The sequence below is a fragment of the Anser brachyrhynchus genome (assembly GCF_964034855.1).
Source record: "Anser brachyrhynchus genome assembly, chromosome: 6".
In the NCBI taxonomy this organism is placed as follows: Eukaryota; Metazoa; Chordata; class Aves; order Anseriformes; family Anatidae; genus Anser; species Anser brachyrhynchus.
This window is the reverse complement of record NC_137700.1, coordinates 41,054,886-41,076,925: the sequence shown is the minus strand read 5'-3', so window position 1 is coordinate 41,076,925 and position 22,040 is coordinate 41,054,886. Positions and strand designations below refer to the sequence as shown.

General features: G+C 39.2%; 1 protein-coding gene across 5 annotated transcripts in view; it reads left to right on the top strand.

Annotated features, from left to right (window-relative positions):
• The window catches only part of CHST15 (carbohydrate sulfotransferase 15), a 47,099-nt gene extending 26,763 nt beyond the window's left edge, over window positions 1-20,336 (top strand). For all 5 annotated transcript variants that reach the window (XM_080596735.1, XM_080596734.1, XM_080596732.1 and 2 more), the window contains 7 exons: window positions 1,310-2,383; window positions 3,164-3,503; window positions 7,229-7,375; window positions 11,262-11,418; window positions 15,454-15,610; window positions 18,282-18,429; window positions 19,706-20,336. In XM_080596735.1, the coding sequence (XP_080452861.1) occupies window positions 1,841-2,383; window positions 3,164-3,503; window positions 7,229-7,375; window positions 11,262-11,418; window positions 15,454-15,610; window positions 18,282-18,429; window positions 19,706-19,896 (1,683 nt within the window). In that variant the 5' untranslated portion in view covers window positions 1,310-1,840 and the 3' untranslated portion in view covers window positions 19,897-20,336. The remainder of the gene's footprint in view (window positions 1-1,309; window positions 2,384-3,163; window positions 3,504-7,228; window positions 7,376-11,261; window positions 11,419-15,453; window positions 15,611-18,281; window positions 18,430-19,705) is intronic.
• The last annotated feature ends 1,704 nt before the right edge of the window (window positions 20,337-22,040 follow it).

The following is a 22,040-nucleotide window of genomic DNA, read 5'->3' as shown; positions in this document are numbered from 1 at the left end:
AAAATAGGTAATATAAGTATTATCTAGTGTATTGAAGCACATGTATTATCTGTGAATTTTGTATTCGATAATCTCTGTTTTGAGAAACTGGATTTGTTTTTGACTTTAAAATGTGGGTAGTTCCAGGAAGTTATTTAATAAGCTGCAAAAACAGAAAGTCTAGAGGAACTATGCATAAATATGCTGTAATTCAGACTATCCTTTTGAAAACTGAGGACTTGTTTGTGAATTTGTACATCTCTGCTCTGAATTCTGTCTGGAAAACCAGGCATGAATGCTGTCAAAGGTAGACACAAATACTTCTAACCACCTCTAGTCACTTTTTGGCTATGAGCAACTGTGCTAATGAAGTGGTTAGAGGAGGATAGCACATGTCCTGTGCATCAGGGTCCTTTAACCTGCATGGATGCGGAGGCCTCCATGAGATCCGTGAGTGCTCAAGTCCTTGGAGCAAGGGGGCATCCACTCATGTGGTCATTACTGCACAACCTCTCCTGTACTGAAGTGTGATCATTTAAGAGGATTTTCTGGGTCAGGGCCTTGTCTTGAAATTGCAGTACTGATTGTACATTTCATTTAACTAACACATCTTGCCATTTTTGTTGATTGATATCTTGTCAAAATGTATTTGACAGGTAATGCTGAAAGCATCTTAGTGCCTTTGTAGTGCATTGCTGGTGGTTGCTCTTGTCACAGAACCACTTGTTCCAGAAAACAAAGATCCTGATAGGAGTTTTTGCTTATGTCTATTATTTAATCTCTTAAATTTACTGAATGTTTTACTTGTGGCTTTTTTATTTGTTTTTTGGCTGTCTTCCCCTTGTGCTTGAAAGCATACTGTTGTCTTATCTCTACCTTGTCCTCTTACCTGGGTTCCTGCCCCACTTCAGGAAAGTTAATTTAAGGTCCCTGTGCACAGATACAGGGTGAACATTTAAACCTGTGTTATTGGCTACTGTCCAAAAATGCTTTCAGACTTAAAGAGCAGATTAAAAGCTGTTATAGAGGTTAGTGAGCAGGTGATGTAGGTAGAGTAGTGTTACCTGTGTCAACAACTGTTTGCTGATGTGAGCAGGTGGGTGACTGAAAAGAAATGGCAACTCGCTGCGGGCTTGAAGCCAAGCGTTTCCTGGGTTTAATATCATGAGTGCTGCAATTAATATACTTAGAAAACAGAAGGCATCTTTCAAACGGTAGTGTGAAATTACTTGTGATGGATTGCAGTTTTGCTATGACCTTGAATGAAGGTGAATGTACATATTACTCATTTGCTCTTCTGCGTGTGTCAACACACGTTTTTTTTCTTTAGGTTGCACAACGCACATCTTTGAGAACATCTCTGGGACAATGAAGCTTCCAGGAGCAGAAGTCTGATTTGGAACCTGCTTGTTTTAAGAATATCTGGGAATTTCTATGCATATTTGCTTATTCCAACGTAAATCGGAGGACAATGAATTCTTTTTATTTTTTGTATATTTTCATGCCAAGTAACAAATTTTCTTCTTTCCCGTTCTGTTCAATGGGAAAAACTTGAGCCAGTTGTGTAGCTGATTTTTATTTTGCCACATTCCTCCTCCTGAGCCAATTTCTTGGAAAACGCGTCTACAATACATCTATTTTTGTAGTTGGATTTATTTTTTTTCCCTTATATATGTCATATTTCACTTCTGGAGTCCTTTTAACTGTTCTGGTTTGAACCTGTCCTTTTGTGTCACTGAGAATTCATAGAATCACTCAAGGAATTAAATAATTTCAGACTTGCAGAAGATGACTCATATGCTTCAGAAACATTTTTGTGGCTGTGCTAGGCTCATTAATACAGGAGTTTAACAGTACTAATATGAAGCATTGCATTAATTGTTGCATACATTTATTACCAAATGACTTGCACAGACAGTGTTTCAGATGCCGTGGACCTAGCCATAATAACCAGAAGTGTCCCGTTTGCAAAGGAGAAAATAAAAATCATTTGTACACTGATAGCAAGCAGATGAAGTTGCTTGCAGTTTTGGAAGTAAGGACTGATCACAGTGAAAGCTGGCATGGATTTCCCTGCTTGAAGAAGGGGAAGCTATGCAGCTTAATATTTGGGTTGATTATAATGACTCTAGTGATGGCATCCTACGTACTGACTGGAGCCAAACATGGCCTGTTGTTAATACCGTCTCCCTTCCATTACGGAGCTTTTACTAGCAATCCAAGCTTAATGGACAATGAAAGCCTTAGTGAGATGAAAGACCATTACCAGTCTTCTAAAATTAATATTTCATATGTAAAGGATTATCCAAGCATTAAATTAATTATTGACACTATTTCTTCAAAGATAGAGTTTATAACAAGACAGCGCCCTGATTTAGAAGAGCTGAGGAAACAAGAGCCACATGTAAGTAAGAGTTAAAGTGTGTCTGAAATTAATGCGTGCTGGTTTATTTCAAGAATTTGGGGTCAATCTTTTGCTAAGATAAAAACAGTGCAGATGCTCTCATGTTCGTATTGTGATTTATACCACCTGGAACCTCCTTATTTATACCAGTTGAAGAGTTGATGTTATAGATCAAGTCCTTCAGAGTCAGAGGCAAAATGGATGGGCTATATAAATGGTCTTGACACCTGAAACAAAAAATCAGGCAGTCTTCTGGCAGCTGTACGCTCTCATTGAATTGAGAACCTTGTCTCACCCAAAATCATTCTGAGTTAGTCAGATTTGCCAGTCACCTAAAGTGATAAATAAGAGGGAGACTTTCTAACTACCTGCGTGCGTTCCTGAAAAACTGGTTATTGCAAACCTTGTGTTTCAGAATTAACAACTGGAAGTTAATTTGTATATTACAACTTTGACTTGAAAAATTAATTCCTGGGGTGGTGGGGGATGTGGGGTTTTGTTAATCTGCCTTCTGGCCTTAAATTCAAAGGATTTTTAAACGTGCTTCTCTCCCAGTCCAACTGTTTGCACTGGAGTTTTTTCCAGTGCCATCAGAAGTAAGTTAAGTCAATTTCTTAGTTTAAATACTTTTTTTTTTTTTAATATATTTAAAACAGGGTGGGGGGGCAGGGGATGTTAATGATAATGTTTCTATTGTGTGGTATCATTGTGCTAAGTTAGAAAAATATAACTGCCACTTTTTTTCTGCCTTGACTGAAATTATTGTTCTTTATGTTGCAGATGTTTTCAGTAATTCCTAATAAATTCCTTCCAAATAGCAAGAACCCTTGTTGGTATGAAGAGTACAGAGGAAACACAACCACAGATCCTTATACAACGAACTCCTATGCACTGTATTCAAAGCGTTTTCGAACCATATTTGATTACCTCAGGAAGGTATTTTGGAACCACTTGTACCATTACAAGGACAAGCACTACCGTCTGCGCTGCCTCCCCCACTTCTACATCATCGGCCAGCCCAAATGTGGGACAACAGACTTGTACGATAGGCTCAGGCTGCATCCCGACGTTCGGTTCTCAGCAATCAAAGAGCCACACTGGTGGACAAGAAAGCGGTTTGGTGAGTAAACGTGCCCTCTGGTATTCAGGAGGGTGGTCTATGAAGCTTTGATGTTACTTGTATGTATCTGGGGTGAATTATATGGATTTGGTCCATATTGGTTTACCTTGAAACAACTGAAGGTGATGGATACTCAATAGGTTCTAGCCTGCTTCTGTTTAATAATGTTTTGTGTTAAACCTTTCAAGATGATGCACATTAAATTTGGTTTCGTTGCAGTGGATTAGAAAAGTCTAGAAAAATATAAAAACACTGGATAAAACCAACTATGTTTTGTAAAAGCAAGAAAAGGAACAGTTAGGTTGTGATAAGAGGTTTAAAGAATAGCAGTAATAATTTTACCATGCAAAATTTTTCTGTGAAGTATGGATAAACGATGGGACATTATTTGATACGTGAGTGTCTTCTGTCCTTGTGATTCAGTAAATACAACTGTGTATTATAGTGGCAGCTTCACTAGTGTTACAGCTCTAGTCAAATGCTCTGTGTGAGACATCTCTCTCACACTGAGGAACATGGATGTATTCCTAATGCTCTCTTCCTGAGTGTCATCAGTATTTTAGGAAATGGTTCTTCATCTCTGAAGGCAGAATGGAACAGCTGAGGTTGTGGCTGCTTCTTCAAAGCGTGTCTGAAAACCGTGGGCCTGAATGCATTGTTTTATCCAACTGAAGTGTTTATATCTTTCTTGTTCTCTCTTCTGTGGGTACGAAGGCAGGTCAATCTTGTGGCTAAAGACTGGATGAGACTCAGAAGGTCCAAGTTCAGTTCTTGACTTTACTGTGTGCTTAGTGCTTTCCTCTAAATGCAGGCGTATATAGTACTTGTTTTATTTCACCCAGGCTTTGTGTTTTGTCACGGTAATAGTGGTTGGGTCTAGCTGCTAAGTTCTAGGATGTTGATATCAAAGTTCACAGGCTTTTCAGTGGTATTATTTTTTCCCAGTAGATGCTGGTTATTTTACAACGACGTTATCTTTCCTTCTGTATGTGATTTGCTGTGCTTTAATGCAGCCATTGCCTTTGGAGCAAGGGAAAACCTAGCACTGTGGGGTAGATCATTTGATGAAGCCTTTACATCACTACTTCCCTGTGGTGCTTTTCCTGAGCTTCCTTGAAATCAGAAACTCTCTCTCCTAATGAACTGCCATGGCTAACATTAGGCTGATTTCTGAGGGACTGGGACACCTGCAGTGCTGCCTCTGTGCTTTATTTTGGGGTTGTACCTTCAATTTATTCCCATACACATGGTGTTACCATTTCCATCTCCCTTCTTTTTGCCTTGAAGCCCTGAAAAACCCTTGAGATCCTGCAGATGGGGGGTTTGATCGTTGCTGTTTGGCTCAGCCACAGATCTGGGATTCTTAATTTCTTATACAGAAATGGCTTAGCTGTGTTCTTGGGGTTTGTTTTCTTCCTTTGAAAGTGCCGTGAGAAAGTGGCTAGTACCAAACCCACAGTGGTGTTTCATATGTAGTGCACCACAAAGCTAGTGCAGAAACAGCGAGCTTGGCTTCCTTTGTCTCTAATATAATTAACCCTCTTCAGTGTATTGTAGACATTTAGAAAATGTTTCTTATAAATTAAGAGTTAAAGCAATATGATGAAAATACAGTTTTGCTTTCAAGATAATTGTCTCCAGTACTGGAGGCACAGGAGGTACCAGTGTGAATGAAGGAGCTCGGCTAGTTGCAAAGTCAAAGAAAAGAAGCATTGTGGTGCCTCCTGAAGTCCCCTGAGAAGGAGTTCATTCATCACAGTCAGTGGCTGACTGAAAATGAATGATAAGAATTGCCTCATGACCTGCAGGTGGAAAGTCAGATCAATGAGGAAAGTGGATTTGAGACTTGGACACCTTCCAGTGCGAATGCCGTGCTGCTTGTTTCTGGGTGTCTGGATGCAGGGACCATCAGCAAAACCATCTGTGGAAGATTGTCTTCCAGGAGAGTGCTGGCAGGAAAGGCAGAAGCAAACTCTCAAGTGATGAACTAAGCTAAAATCCTTGATGCTAAATGAGTATCTACGCTTACTGTAGTCTTAACAGCAATGTTTGCAATTCGTGGTGGAGGAGGCTGTGCACTCAATCTCACTAAAGCCAAGAGAGTTGCTCAGAAATGGACCAAATGAACAGAAGTCAGTTTGGAATGAGTGTAATTTGAGAACAAGGATGAATTCCAGTCTCAGTGCTGGCACTCACAAACCTTCCACATGCACAACCTTGTGGTCAGTCACTGGGGGACCTGCAGCAGATCCACAAAGGGAACTTTCTTTCCATAATCAGTTTGTTTGTTTGTTTGTTTTTAAAGCTGAAGAATGAGGAAAGTTTGCAGAGCTTGGCATCTTATTGAAGTAAGATCTATAGAGATGACCTTCCGGCCATCTCAGGCAGTCTGCCATACAGAAAAACTAAATTTTAATTTTTTCTGCCCCCGAAGTACTTTAGATAATGGTTGCTATTCAGCAAAATGAAAAATAAAAAGGAGAAAAAAAAAAAAGAACAAGTAGGCTAACGAATGAAATAGAGACAGCCCTCTTTAAAAGCCAGCTTGTGGATATGACTTCTATGCTGCTGGTTATTATCTTGTTTAGTTTGTAACACTTATCCGGAGAAGAAAGTCTCTTTGTTCTATGGCATTCCCTGATTCAGGGATTTTTATAAGACAGACTAGTTTCAGCTGAAGCTAAACAACCCTCCTGGGAAGGTCCCTTTTCACAAATCACCACTTTCCCGTTCCGCTGGGATGGTTGATGCTCTACAGGACTTTGTCCCAGCTTGACTGTCTCTCTTTCCTGGCTCTTAGCCACAGCTGCTGCTCCCATGAGTGGGGTGGCAACAAATCAAGGCAGCCTGTAGCACCATGCATTTTTGAGCCTTTTTTTTTTCCTCCTTTAAAAACAAAACAAAATACACTGCTGAGCTTTTCTCCAACTTCATTAAATCTAACTTTCCTAAAGGGGAAAATCAGAGGAAATAAGCAAAAGGACCCTCTTGTTGAGCTTTTCTCTCACATAAATGATAATTACCTGCCTTGCAGGAACAGAAAATGAGAGCCAAGGAGTCCTGCTCTATGCCCTTAGTTTTGTTCCCACTTGGTTGTTTTCCTTGACCTCTGTCTGGCTGAGAAATGTGGCTCACAATGTTGAGAAATGCAGGGAGAAGGCTGATGATATTGAATGCACCCTACAGCACATGGAGGGATAGGAAAAAAAGTTACTATCGTGGAGCCTTGCTTTCTTACTTCTGAAAGATAAAGACATGAATAATTTCCCTGTTTTCTGACTTTGATAAATGTACATCAATTTACATATTTGGCATCAGAGTCTGTTCTTAGTCTCAATACAGTAAATCTAGTTGGAGTCCATATTACTCCGGTTTATACCAGTGAAAATGAAAGCAGAATTTTGTCTTTTATATTCATTCATTCTAAATGCTAAATTTTGAAGAAAATAAATGCAAGCTATTCATGCAGAAACTATAAAACAGAATACTTAAGATATTCATATCACTAAGAATTTATGGCTTAATCGTGTAATATCTTGAATCTCAGTTACTCCATTATTGACTCTTTTATCTGAGTGCTACATTTCATGGCTCTAATTCTGTGCCAATGTTAGCTGGCTCAGATCCAGCAATGTCAAGGAAGCTGTCTTGATGTACACCAGCAGTTAATCTTGCCTTGCTATTATTATTATTATTTTAAACTTCTCTCTTTTCACTGTTTTTAGGAATCATTCGTCTGAGGGATGGATTTCATGACCGCTACCCAGTGGAAGATTACCTTGATCTGTTTGACTTAGCAGCACATCAAATTCAGGGCGTACTGCAGAGTGAAGCAGCAAAAGAGCACAGCAAGACGAATAACATCATAATTGGTAGGGCAAATACAGCTTCTGAAATGTGTTTTCATCTCTGTGTTTGTAGCATCCGTACTGTAGGCACGAAAAGGGCATTTTCTCAGGGGTGACTGGTTCATTGCATGGGGCCACTGATGCTTGTTTCCCCTGCTGTGCACGGATAGGGCAGAAGTTCTTATCTTGAGAAGATGCCTGAGAAAGCAATAAATGCCTGATGAACATCAGCATTTAATTAAATAATAAAATAAAAAGAAAGCGAGGGAACTTGGTTACTCCTTCAAACGTTTTAATTTTGTTTTCATTACAAAGGGTTTGTCTGTATCCACAGGATTGTAGCTTCAGGTTCAAATGCTGCAATGTTTCTTCCCAGGCATAGCAAACAAATTGTGGTATTACTACTTACAAAATGACACTGTAGAAATCCTGTAGCTGACTGGAGACAGTTTCCATGATAGTGACACAAGAGGCTCTTCTCAAGCTCCATCATAAGACACACATAGGAAGAAAGACCACCATGTTTTGTGTCATCATCCTTATGCAGCCATTCTGGCTTCAGCTGGGCTACAACAGTAGTCTATGGTGGACTGACATAAACAGGATGAAACCCTGAGCTGCTTCATTAACAACAAAGATAACACAAGTTCAAGAGCAGGAGTATACAGAGTCAAGCTGAAGCTATCTTGCACTGCATTATTTTTCAGGTGTGGAACTGAGAGGCATGGTACAGGATCGAATTTGAAGACAATTTTATGGTTCCAGTTGATATTAAGTTACTCAATTAGCATTAAAAATAGAAATATCCAGTTTAGAAAAGCTGTTGTGTTGCACATTATGGAAGCCTATGATCAGGTCCAGGCTCCACGGAAGGATGCCTGGGTTGCTTTCCATGACACATGGTATTCAGTAGACCATGCTCATCCACCGTGGTGCAAACGGATTGCAGTGCCTGTGAAGAATCAGCAGAAATTCTTAGATTCTGTTTTTGCTTTCTGCTAGAAGCAGAAAGCCAAGGGGAAGAAACTTTTGCTGATCTTACTCTGTCACCTCCAAATCTTCCACGGAAACCTGACACCACCATGAAAATATTAGTTGGGCAAGAGGTAGTTCCTTGTTGAAAAGAGACTTTTGAAATAAGCTGAAGTTATTATCCTACAGAAATTACAGACAAGGGTTTTGCTGCCTGCTCATGAAGAGAATACCCTCAGAATCCTCTTTTTCATTTAATTTTAACCAAAAATAAATTAACCTATTGTTGGCTTGATGGAATTGTGACACTGTGTTACATTTCTTAAGTCAGAGACTTGGCTATAGTCACATTTGTTCAATACTTCCTTAGCCTTTAAGTCTACCATTTGGTTTATTAAATATTCAGTGCTGAGCTAAAAGTTGCAAGACTGGGTCTTTAGAAATGTTGCCATAAAGGACATCTGCAGATTTTCCTCCTACTTACAATAGTATCTCCTGTCCTTTCATGGGTGAATTGTTTATACTAATTAAATACACTAATCTAATTGGCTGTGTACATCTTTGATTACTTACCTCCTGTTACAGCTTTTTCTAGAGTTCAGTTTGTGTTTCTTTTTCCTGTAGTCTCATTTCTTGTTTCATTAAGGTTCTGTTCACTTTTCTTATTAAGTTTACAGGAAAAGTCCTGAATGATTATGCTCATTAACTTTTTTTTATTACCTTGGTGAAACAAAACAAAGCTAGCTACGATAAAATGAATCTGTATGAATGTCAGGTTTGCTTAGAATCCTGCGTTTTCCTCTTTCAGGTTATTAGAAAGAAAAATCTAATTAAACCTGTAAACATTTCAGTAGTTCATCATGCTATGTTATTTTGAAAACGTAAACTTCATTGGGTATTATACTTAGTGGGTAATAATTGCATTTTTCCAAATAAAATTATGTCTGCTTAGAGAGAATTAAAGTGGACAATGCTGAACTAGCTTGAGGCAGCTTGAGCAGGACTTGTTTATCTATGATCATTAATATCATTAATTCACAAGAATGTCTTTTGAAAGCACAATATGATTATAATCCATTAATGACTGAATATAGAAGTTATACATTTATTCTTTGAGCAGCTTAGTAATTCATGTGTTCTTTAAGTCCTTGAGAAAAAAAATACATTTTTGGTTGCGCTGCAGTAATTTCATAGAATTACTATAGCAGCGATTAATTTCTCTCATGTTTGGTATGGCTGACTCTCTTTGCAGATATTAAACCTGTATTATAACTCAGAAAAGAGCACTATCAAATTATCAGAAGTTTTTTGGGCTGCTTCAGGAAATTAAAATTATAATTAGCAGGGACCAGAATGATTCTTTTTTCTTTTTAATTCTTGATGGCCATCTTGTTTTGAGACTTGCATTCTGGAACCCAACCTAACCTGGACTATTAGAGCATTTATCTGCATTAGATGGTGTGACATTGGTCTTCCCTTGCTCCTGCGCTGCCTGCAGATTTTGGTGGTGGCAGCTGATCCAGCTGAAGTGATTTCTATGGAGTATTTTGATCTGTGGTATTAAGAGAATCTGCCCATTTATGTCTAAATGCATTGACTTTGTTTAGTTCAAATAGCACGTGTGTATGCAGATGTTCTTATGTTCAGGTTTAATCACCCTATGTGAGCTAATTAGGGAAATGCTCCGTCCAATACAGAGCATGAAATAAAATCAGAAGTCTGTGGAGCACAGGTGTGTGAAGGAAGATAAGAAGAACCGTATTGAGAGAGGAAGAGGCTGTGTATAAAAGAGTATGGAGTTGAAGAGCTTACACTGCAGTAAGAAATATGGGAAAATGTGCCCTCTTCTGCTAGCACTGGAATAGCTTCTGTGGCCCAGCTATCTCAGCGCTTGTCCCATATTTAGTCTTTTGTGTTTCTGCTTCAGCCATCACGGGAGCCAGGCTAAGTGAGTTTTAACTGACAAGTCAAAGCCCACCGATGATTAGGCGATGCCTTGGCTGATTAATTTAGAATGAAAAAACAGAGCTGTTGTGGACACCTAGCTTTAACCAATGGACCTGATCCCCTCCTTTTGAAATGAGGCAAAATGAACATGACAGAAGATTAATGTGTTTTCTAATAACTCCCAGACTTTATTAATGAATCACATTATATTAAGCTAGAGTTTGGAGCAAATAACTATTTCATGTTGTGTTTTGGCAATCTTTTAAAATCTTTATTGGTCTTTCCCAAGAGAGAGAACAAAAACAGAAAATCATGTGCAGGTCTACAAGCCTGCAATAGTGTTATTATTTTTTTCATCTCATTCCTTTTGATTCAAAAAAACTCATTAACAAGAGTTAGCTCTCATTATGCTGTCAAAGAGTAGAAGTTTCCAAAAGGCTTCTATATCACATATGCTTTATTAAGCAGCAGTGTGCCACATAAATGCCACTATTAGTTAAAAAGACAGGGAAGACCGAGCAATTCAAAACATCATATCAGATCATATATTTAGCAGCTGAAGCATCATATACCTTGTTCTGGTGGAGGTGTTACCTATTGTGTTTCTCCCTGTAGCATTGCCTTAAGAGTATGCCTCTTCAGAATCTAAGTATGTAAGAATTTGACATTTAATGAAATGTTAATCTTTAGTAAATACTTACATTTCACTTGTTCTATAGTAATTGCAGTTATATATTAAAAAGAAAAAAAGGCAGTGGGGACATTAATAGTTCATGTCTAATTGCATAAAACCTGCCATAGCCATCACCAGCTTCATAAAGGTTGAGGCAGCGTGACTGCTCTAGCTCTGGGGTGCATCAGCCAGATCCATCTGGAAGAACCCACAAGGTGTGTTGAAGTCAGCTTTTAAATGGTCTACACCAGCTATTGTATTTCCACACTGATACAAAGAATGAAATGAGTTACTAGCAGCGATGTTTTTCACTTCCAGGGGAGGCCAGTGCCTCAACGATGTGGGACAACAACGCATGGATTTTCTTTTATGACAACAGTACTGAAGGAGAACCTCCTTTCTTAATCCAGGATTTTATCCATGCCTTCCAACCGAATGCCAAACTTATCATCATGCTGAGAGATCCTGTTGAAAGGTGAGCAAAGATTGCATTGCAAAAGCATGCAAGAACATTTTCTTACTATAACAACTTGATTCAGTCTTGCTCTGGGGCACAAATAAACGCTCGTGTGGTATTTGGTCAGTTACTTAGTTTATCATATCATGTTCTTGGTCTGTAATTTTTGGAGTATGTAATTGTGATAGTGTTTTAAAGAGAGGTGTGTGAGTGTAATGCCACAGTGAGTGCCATGCACAGACACCAGAGCTACTCAGAACAAAGCAATTTGTACGTTGCCTAGTACAATGGAAGTCTATTACCTGAGCTGACATGCCCCGGTTCTCAGCAGGGCTCACTAGACTGAGCATGGCATGGCATTTACATGTCTCAGCATAAGTGGCCCTGAGAAGGGCTTCCATCCATATTAAATAATAAGCTTTATGTCTTCAAGGGCATACGGTTCTAAATAATCAAAAGATTGTGAAGAGCTCCAGAGTCAGTAAACAATACTTTTCTTTTTTTTTTTTATATATGAAAAATGCTTGGTGCAACACCCATAAAACTTCCTAAAGCAATTTTAGCTTGCAGAGCTAACAGCTACTTAGGAGTTCCCTCTTCGTCTTCCTGACTTTGTCTGCAAAGGAAGGGTTCTACTTGCACAAAAGTATGAGCTGCTTTTGATAGGTTTTCCACTGTTTTAGCCACAAATGTCCTTCTTTCCATCTGCATTTCAATCTTCCTCTCTCCAGTTTTGTTTGAGAGTTTTAGGGGACTTCTTTCCAGTGTCCTCTGAAGGAGGAGGATAATGGGGGTGTGAGGGTAAAGGATACAAAGGCAGAGACCTTTTCAGGTACCTATTCAGGTTACGTGGGGCTGGGTCAGAGCTCAGGGGCACCCAGGAGCACCCAGGAAAGAGGAGAGAAGGATGCAGATGTTGATGGGGACCTACTCATGAAGCGCAGAGCTGTGTGAGCCTCCCATCTCCCATGTCAGCAAATACAGCTCTCAACCCTTAACGGCTTCTCCTGACCTCAGGATTTAACAGATGGTAATTTTATGAGAAAGAACTGGCCGAAGTGAATTCCTCATGTAAATTACCAACAAATTCCCTGATTGCTTTAACCACCCTCTGTAATGTGGGTGTAGCTCTTTGCCAGCTGTAATGAGGGTGAGATGAAAAGTGAGTTTCTCCTCCCTTACTGTATGTATGGTAAAATTGCTTTCTTGTTTGTGAAGCCCTTGCAGCTTTACAGCTCCTCTGAATGGAGGAAGGGGCACCAGGGGACAGTTGCCTTACAATAGCAAGGAAGGTGAGGGGGCAGTGTGCAGGTGCTGCACGGGGTCTGAGAGCAACTGCCCAGTGCCCCCCAAAATGGGGTGTGTTTGAAGGACATCAAGGTTGGTGATGGTGGGTATTGATGGTGTCCTTATTTCATTGTAATGGATGGGGTTTGAGGGTAATGACTTCAAGTAGCTCGAACAGCTGAAATCCTAATCAGCAAAGGTTTTATTTCCACACAGATGTCCCCAGAATTAAAAACAGATGGGGAGAAATATAGAAAATCTCAGCTGCCCTGCAGAGAGAGAAAGCTTGTCTTCAAGATCATAGTTTTCCATAAGATGTCAGCAAGTCTTTAAAACTATGGGTTTATTTTAATGCATGATTAGAAATACTAAGCGCTCCTATTAAGCCTTTTAAACAAACAGCAGCCAACCCATGCTGTACTTGATGCCTGCTGGCTGATTTCCTCAGGCAGGAACCTTTCCACCTCTAGGAGCAGCTGGTTGTGCCCTGCCCGGGATGAGTCTTGTTCATGTTGTTGTTTGCTCGCTGTTAAGCGGCACTCTTCACAGGCACACACTTTTCTGCACACAGGAGAGGCTGTTGTGCGTCCAATGTAGCTGAAGTTGGCTGGCTCTGCCCCATAGCTTTGCTTCATCTCATCCTTGTCCTCTTTGGTGGGTCCAGCAGAAGGACTCCCGGAGGAAAAGGACAGGCATGGTGCTGTGGTCATAGTCCTCAAGAACAATTGGGCATCGCTCTCCTCAAGTACTGGTTAGTCTGGTCCATGCCTGGTACCCTTCCTCCTTTCCTGTGCTCTGAGATGGAACTTTTTCGTTTAAATATATATTTATTTATATATATATTGCTTCCAAATTGTTCATAAAACAGGACTGAGATGAATTCTTCTTAACTTTCATGGCAATTTTTCCAAAATGAAAAACAAGTCACCAGTAATATATTTAATTTTATTTTTTTAAAGTCTATCAGCATTAAATTAATAACTATGGGACATAACTAATACAGACACCCTCTGCTGAGATTTTTATTTTTTAAGCAGTTTTCAAAACACCTAGATCAAATACACTTACAGTGGGCAGTGCATAGTATGGCAGAATATTGTTAAATTAGTAAATTGAGCAACCTTGGCAAATTCTCTGCTTTCACTACAAAGAGCAAGGAGAAGGACATAGCAGCTGGGGCTGTGTGCTGCCTGTGCAGCTGGGTCTCCTGTGGACATGGGAAGTGATGCCAGGCAGCAGCATGTCAGCATTTGCCAGACTGGAAAGAACTGGGCAAAAGTAATGATTTTCAATCTTTCTTAATGGATGATGCATTGGTTGCTGCTGCCTCATTTTCTATGCTTTGCCGTGATTTCTATTTTAAAGGGTGTAAAAACTGAATTAAAAACAGTCTGCAACATATGCATCCCTTCTCTTCCTTTTTAAATGTACAGAGAATTTGTCTGTCATATGGGAATAAAAATCTTGTTCTTGCAAAACACTAACATAAATAATGAGTGCAGAGGGGCAATTCCTGGGCTTAAGTGCTTTGCTGGATTAGGGCCTAAACTTTCCAAATTAAATGATGAGTTTTAAAGTACCTGTGGCAACCTAGGGAAGTAAAAATATAAAACGAGTGCAATACAAAAGACTACCGCACTAATAAAATGAGCCTTTTTTTTTTTTTGAAAGAGGCTGAAAGATACCTTCTGTTGGGAGGTGGTGCCATGGAGCTGTAACATGGGTAATATGAGAACACTGGGAAAGTAAATCCCTCTCAAGTGTTACAAAACTGGCTAAATAAGAAAGAAAATTAAAATACCATGTTCAGCAGATGATTCACAAACTAATATTTGTCATGCTACAGCATCTCCCTTGTCTCTTTGGACCATGCATTGTTGCAGAGTTTAATCAAGGTCTTAAGGATTAATGCAAAAGTAGATTTGTTACTTGCTTCTAGGTTTGGGGCTATTTTCCCACCGCCACCACCCAAAGGGATTTGATTTTAGATAATCTTTCTTGAGAGATGTTAAGCAACTGTAAAACTTGTGCTAAAAATGTGCAATGAGGGGAAACCTCCTGTGCAGCAACTTAGAGGAATTCCTGCTGCTGGTGGTTAGTGCAAGGCTCTGCTCTCCTGCAAACACAGGGAAGAAAAGTGGAATGATGTAAATTGGGGAGTTTTCAATGGGCAGTTGACATAGAAACAATTTTGGATTTGGAGGTGGAGCTTCCTGGAAAAACTAGGAAATCTAGATTTTTTTTATTATTTCTGATGATGGCCAGCTTGGTAATCAGAGAAAAAATGTTGTTTCTAACTCATCCCATTCCCCTGTTGGTTTTGGTTTCAACTGTAAGTTGTTGAAATAAAGACTGTTTCTATCTTTTCTATGTGCTATGGCAGCGTGGAGCACCTAGTACAGGGGGGTACCGATATCTGCCTAGACCAGTTCTACCATTTATAGATAACACAATTTTAAAGTATATATGTTCAAAAAGTTTGCCTTTATGAGAAATTACTGGCTCATGCGATTACTAGGGTCTAGATCTCACAAGATGCTGACCTAGCAAGCGGGGAAGATTTTGAGCAGCTCCGTGGAGTAGCTGTCATTCTGAGCCAAAGCCCATCAAATTGAATAGAAAATGTGTCATGGCTGAACAGGGCTGGTGGGGCAATGTTACACACACGTGCCACTGCTCTCAATTCATGTAAGTGATTGCCATTGTCATGTAAATAGATCTTCTTTCATTTCCTCTGTCATTTACTTGCACGTATTTCATCCACAGATTGTACTCTGATTATCTGTACTTTGCAAGTGCTAATAAATCTGCAGAAGATTTTCATGAGAAAGTGGCAGAATCACTGCAGCTGTTTGAGAATTGCATGCTGGATTACTCACTGAGAGCCTGCGTCTACAACAACACCCTTAACAATGCCATGCCCGTACGTATTTCCAATAACGTTGGATTCCTCGCTTGGATAATGACACACTGTGTCAAGGTTGTTAAAATGCCAAAACGCTGTGCCTATAAACATCAAGAAATAAAACTTTCTTCCTTTTCATTTGTAAAGCGGATGACATAAATATATATGTAAGCATGTAAAAGCTGATGTACTGGCTCAGCTGTCTCCTCAGTCTGTTCCCTGATGAATGCCAACAGCAATAATACAGTCTTTCTATTGTGCAGGCGTATGGAGAGCACATTTAGGGAAGATTACAGTTTAATGTGTAAGCTTTTTGCAAATCTCTCCAAAAAGTAGCTCTGGCAAGGACCTTTGTGGTAGGAAATTGCCTCAAAAACAGAATAAATTATGTATTCTTTCACAAGAGAAGTCTACCAATAACTAGATAAATCTTCCTTTTTTAAATTGTGCACATCTAAAAATGATAAAGAGAAATACAGAAACTGCTGGCAGAGGATTGATGTTACAGGCTCAGTATTCCAAAATTCACATTTTTAGTGTAGAACGGGCTTTGAATTTTCCTTGAGAGGGAGACGAACGCCTATGCAGAATAATATCGAGGAGACTGACTTGAAGTATCAAGTCTGGCCAATTTGCCATCCAATCCTGTTTTATTTGCTAAGGTTTTAACGGCCTCAGAGGGAATACTTCCCTCCTTTGTCCCCAGGGTGAAGTTATTGTCTCCTTCAATCGATAAAGTGCCCATAAATGAGTGCATCACACAGGCCTGAGCCCCATAGCAGCAGGGAAAATGGGATATTCCTCTTCCTTACCTTGGCAGTAGAATGGAGCCATAAGGCTTGGGTGGTAGCCTCCAGGACCTCCAAGGACAGGAGTTGCTGCCAGGTGGTGCTACAATACTTCCCAGGCATCTGCTTGCATAAACGGATTTCTTCCAGTGTGGGGAGAGAAAGGCAGGGAGAGAACCAGAAGGAAAGATTTTTTTCCTCTCTGTTCTTCCTCAGGGTGCAGAAACACTCTTCATTTGTTGTCTTAGGCAGCCCTCAGAAGATGCAAACCCAAGCAGATGTTCATAAGAAAACACAGATGCTAACTGCGTTCCTCTGGACTTCTTCAGCCCCTTCTTCAGACAAGCTGATAATCTCTGTTATGTGCATGGTTTGCTATAGATTGAAAAAGATGGGATCACTTTCCCCTGTGAGCTTATTAGATTGCCAGTTATGTTTTGCTATTAGTTAGCATGTTCCTGAAAGAAGAGAGGTGAATGTCATAGATGTTGTCACTGCTGCTGGATGCCAGCCTGTAAGGAACGAGGCGTTTGTCAGTTTATCCTCATTGAGAATCTGTGAAAAACATTATCTAGATATAGGCATGCTGAGCCAAAGGAATCAAACCAAGCCTGCAGATGTGGACGTTATGGAAAGGAGAATAGCTTGGGAAACCCCACTGGTGCCCTTTGATGTGCAGGACGAAGCACTGAATCTTATGGAAGATGATGATGTGTTTTGGAAGTACAACATGCTGTGTAGGGTAGGAAATCAAGGTTGCTCTTGATATAAAGAAAACTGAAAATTAATGGGACAGATAGTTAAAATTCCTGTTTCTGGTGAAAAGCTTTGAAAAAAAGATTCTAGGCCTGTGTGAGGAAAGCACTGCACTGCCAACATGTACCGTGCAGCCGAGACTGGACTTTCACTCGCCTTTATCTATCAGAAGAAAAAAGTGAAACCCAGTGCTGAGCTACATGTTTCCCCAGAGTTCAGTGAAACAGGATACTAGCTAAGATTGATAAGGTTAATCAAATGTTTTATCAAATAAGAGTTCAAGAACTTGTGCAGCACATATATAAAGAAGTCTGCTGAATATGGGGGCTTATTGTAAAAAGCAGCCAAAGACACATCAGAATCACACATTGTGATAACAATCGCTTAGCAACAATCCAAAATTTGGCTTATTTGGGGGCTTATTTAGGTAGTTTAGGTACATGAGTCTGAGTAAGAAACGAAAGACTTGTTATGTGTCTTCATCAGTTCTGTGGTAATGAGACTAAAGTTGTTAAGTCTCTTTTATGAAAGACGCTTATGACTTGGGATTCATGTTTCTGTCTTTTGAGCCTGAACAGTTTTAGAAAAATAATTATAAGCACAGTCAGAGGCTGGACTTTTAATTTTTGTATTGCAACTTATCTAAAATTGAGAGGGTTGGAGGGAAACAGATTAGGTCAGGACAAGATTTTCCCACCCATCCTCCTCCTCTCTGGTTTGCACAACGTGATGCTCTCAGCGTGTGCTCAGCCGACACACCACAAACGCTGACTAGCAGCCACTGTTGCAGCCTAGATCTAGATCTGGAGATCACAATCAGAGGCCACCAAACTCCTAGGAGGCAACGCTGCTACGCAGAGCTGCGGCTGATGCAGCAAGTGCTGCAGGCAGGAGTGCGAGGTCAGGTCCTTCATAAAATGTTTCCTCTCATAGATAGGCCTTTCGAAAAGATTTCCATAAGCTTCACTGAAAGCAAGAGTAAAATTAATTTTTTTTCATACATTGTCTTTTCATGGTCCTTCCAGAGAACATATTTGGGATTTGTGCCCAGAAGACATAAATGAATGTTGGTTTGTTTTTGCTCAAAGTGATGTAAATTAATTAGTTTTTTTGTTTGATGGTTTGTTTGTTTTTTATGCTTATAGGTAAGGTTGCAGGTTGGGCTTTATGTTGTCTATCTTTTGGACTGGCTGACTGTTTTTGACAAAGATCAGATACTTGTTCTTCGCTTAGAGGATCATGCATCAAATGTGAAATACACCATGCACATGGTGTTCCAGTTTCTGGATCTGGGTAGGTGTCCTCTGGCTGTTCTGAGATAAGTGCAAAAAATCATTATTATCCTTCTTAGGTTATTTTTGCTTTATTAGCAGACAAAACAAAAGCGTGTGAATCAGTCTTGAAGGATTCATTAATCTTGTTGCCTTGAGTCAAGCAAAATTAAAATTCCCTAATTCCCATAGAACGGTTGGTTAAAAAAATAAAAAATAAATATAAAAATAAAAATAAAACTGTATTAAAAAAAATATTAAACTCTTTCACATTGTAGGGATATATCTTATCAGACAGAAGCCGGTCCTGCTTCTGAAGGCAGTCAGGGCTTGTTTGTCATGGGTTTTACATAGGTGCAAGATCTATCCCACGCAATTTAAACAGCTTCAAGTGTTACCAGGTTGTGAATGCTGTTGCCAGCTAAAACTGATCCAGCATCTAAATGCGGGTATGTTGAAAGGTTGTGTTTTTAGCTGGGGAGAAGGGGAAAATTGTGTTTTTGCTGTGTTGACTGAGACATCTGTTGCTAATCCTCGGAGAAATGCTGGCAGACAAACTGTTGCCCAATGTTGATTTGACAGTAGCAAGAGGATGAAAACGTGGCTGCAAAATAGTCTGACTGGTCCAAACACTGGTCTAGATGATGAGAAAGTTTGAATGTGGCAGATTGAACAGATGAAGAGCTTGGCATCTTCTTCTTGAAGATGGTTTATGCTGGAGAAGTCTGTGGGTTATTATCTTTCTGAAGTACATTGTCAAGGGCTAAGATTTACTCCTGTGATATCTATTATGTGTATATATATTACTATACCTGTGCATCACTTTGATCCCACTGACAACCTTAGAAACAGCAATAAAAAAAAAAGGGGGGGGGGGGGCTTGTACAACCCATGAGTGAGTCTAATGAGTGAGTTTCTACTACGGATTAGACAACTCACATCATAAAGTGAAATAACAGTTTAAAAAAAAAAAAAAGAATTTTGATTCCAAAAAAGGACAGGGAGTATATTCAGTGTCAGAGTTATTTTCTGAAAACAAATCTTTCCCTCTAGAAGTGAATTACACTGCTTGTTTTACAGATGATTAATTAATATGAGAGAAAAACATATTTCCATATTTACTAAAAATGATTCATTTTACTAATCTAAACCTGTTTTTCAATATTCTGAAACACTGTCTCTGCTACCACAAATTCCATTTGTCTTCACTTGGCAAACCTTCCGACTTAGTCATTTTTCTTCTTTAGCAAGGGCATTTTTGGGGAAGAATACTAAGATAATATTCTATTTTACCACAGGACCTCTAAGTGAGAAACAAGAAGCTCTGATTACAAAGAGTCCTGCATCCAACACTAGACGACCTGAAGACAGAAGCCTGGGACCTATGCTACCAACAACAAAGGCAATTTTAAGAGATTTCTACAGGCCTTTTAATACAAAACTGGCACAAGTTCTTTTTGATGATGCTTTTTTATGGAAAAGGACATAATATGTAAATTTAGTGCCACAAATACAGTGCTTAAAGGAGTTTTTATTTTTTTAAATTCTATTTTTGTGCGTGGATATTTACATTTTTCCCATTCCAAAGAGAAGCCGATTGATGAGATGAGACTCTCACTTTCAGTCAGCACAATTCATGACAGTTATATCACATTTTCCTTGTGAGAATGTAAAGCATCTTGCTTATGAGTTTCTTGCAACTTCTTTTACCCCAGCAGAAGTGTAGGATGGAAAAGTGTTAGGCAATGTCTTACACTCTCGGCTGGGATGCAGAAGTTTAACCTTCTCTAAGATGCTGCAACACAGAATTAGCATCAATTTCTTACAATTACACTTATAATCTCATTTTCAATATATATTATTCATTCATTTTTTCAAACTATCAATGTCATGTAGTCATTAAATTTTTTAAGTGAATTCAACCAAAAATTTTGTTTCTTTTTGTCAGCATGTTCACAAATAGTCTTCTCTCACACTAAGGTTTCTATGTCTCCTTAATTCTGAAAGTAACTTTAATAGATAATTACATTTACATAAATTTCCAAGTCTAATTTATATCTTCAGTATAAATAGGCTTTCCTAGCCCCAAAATTAAAAGAAATTTTACGTTCACATAAGAATGGATGACTGAAATTTAAACAACAGTCCACATTCAATGCTTAGTGTAACAAATCCATTTGCCTTCCATATTTTGTTCATGTAAACACCAACATGTATCATCTATTCATATCATTCACGTTTTCCTAGGAAACCATTACTGGGCTTGATGTAAAGTCAATGCTGGCCATGGAGAGCTTTTATGGAGTTTTCTCTTAGGTCCTACACAAGTGCTCTACTCCATTGCAAAGAAGTATGCATTTTTAAAATCATTATGAAATCTGGTCATTAAATGCATTAATGGACAGGATACACCATATCAGGCATCGTTATAGAAAGGATATGTTAATTAATGAACTAGTTGCACACTATGTACCTCTAGTTTAAAAAAGGCTTGAAAATAAAGACTTGAGGAAAAGCTATTTTAAGGGTGGTGGAGAAACTTTGGATTCAGTTTGTAGTCTGGAATGCCTAAAATAAGAAATTTAGGTAAGCTGTTCTGGACAACCAGAACTGTTTAGCTCTGGTTCAGAAATGTTTATAGATCAAAAATTCTTAGAGGAGTGAGAATGGATTTTTTTATCTGTCTAAAAAAAAGTAGTATGGCAGCATGGATCAGAAAGTCAGAACGAATTCACCGCTAAAATTTTCACTCAATATTTTATTTACACAACACATTTCTGCTAGCTGTTCTCTGAATTACAATCAACACCGTATGGCCAGGAAAACTATATGGAAATTTTAATAAACATAACTGCCATGGACACATTTCTGTATTTCTGTTTAGTTGCCAGCTACAGCCATGATCTGATACTATCTTACCAACCCTAAATGCTAATGAGTGTCATTTTCATTTAGTGTGAACATCAATTCCCTGAACTAATCATATGTACTAGTTTGGGCATGGTGCTGAACTTTAATTTCACCAAGGGCCAGAGAGACTCTCTATGTCCATTGCCTACTTGTACAATCTAAATTAGAACATGCTTCAAGGCCAAAATTTCTGCCCCAGGTTGAATCAGCCCCAGCACACTGCTAGATCACAATCTTGCCTAGTTATGACTCAAAGGAAGGGGAACGGTTGAGGGTTCCCTGTGCAAAGGCGGACGGTGATGGCCTTTCAAGTGTGGGTAAGTTCAACATAGAGCCAGTGGTGCTCTGAGTGTCACCACACTGTGTATGGAACAGTAACGCAGCGGGAAGGAGCTATAGTTATTGATAATCTGTGAGGAGCCTATGGTTCTTCCAAAAGTGAAGTTTCCAGTGAGGTTGCTTTTATGTCTTCATCTCTTTCATAAGCTTCAGCACATGATCTCATGATTTAAGGAACCGCAACCTTATGACACTGTGTTATTGAAAGACTAAATATTAAAAAGTAGAAAATTAAAGAGGGCATCTCTTGGGAAGTTTAGGGGGTGGGGATGGGGGTGGTGGTGGTGATTTGCTCTCTAGTACAGACTGTAAAAAAATATTGAACTGGTGACTCAGAATAAAATAAAATAGCATTTGATTTTCTTGAGTAATGGTGGGTGTCAG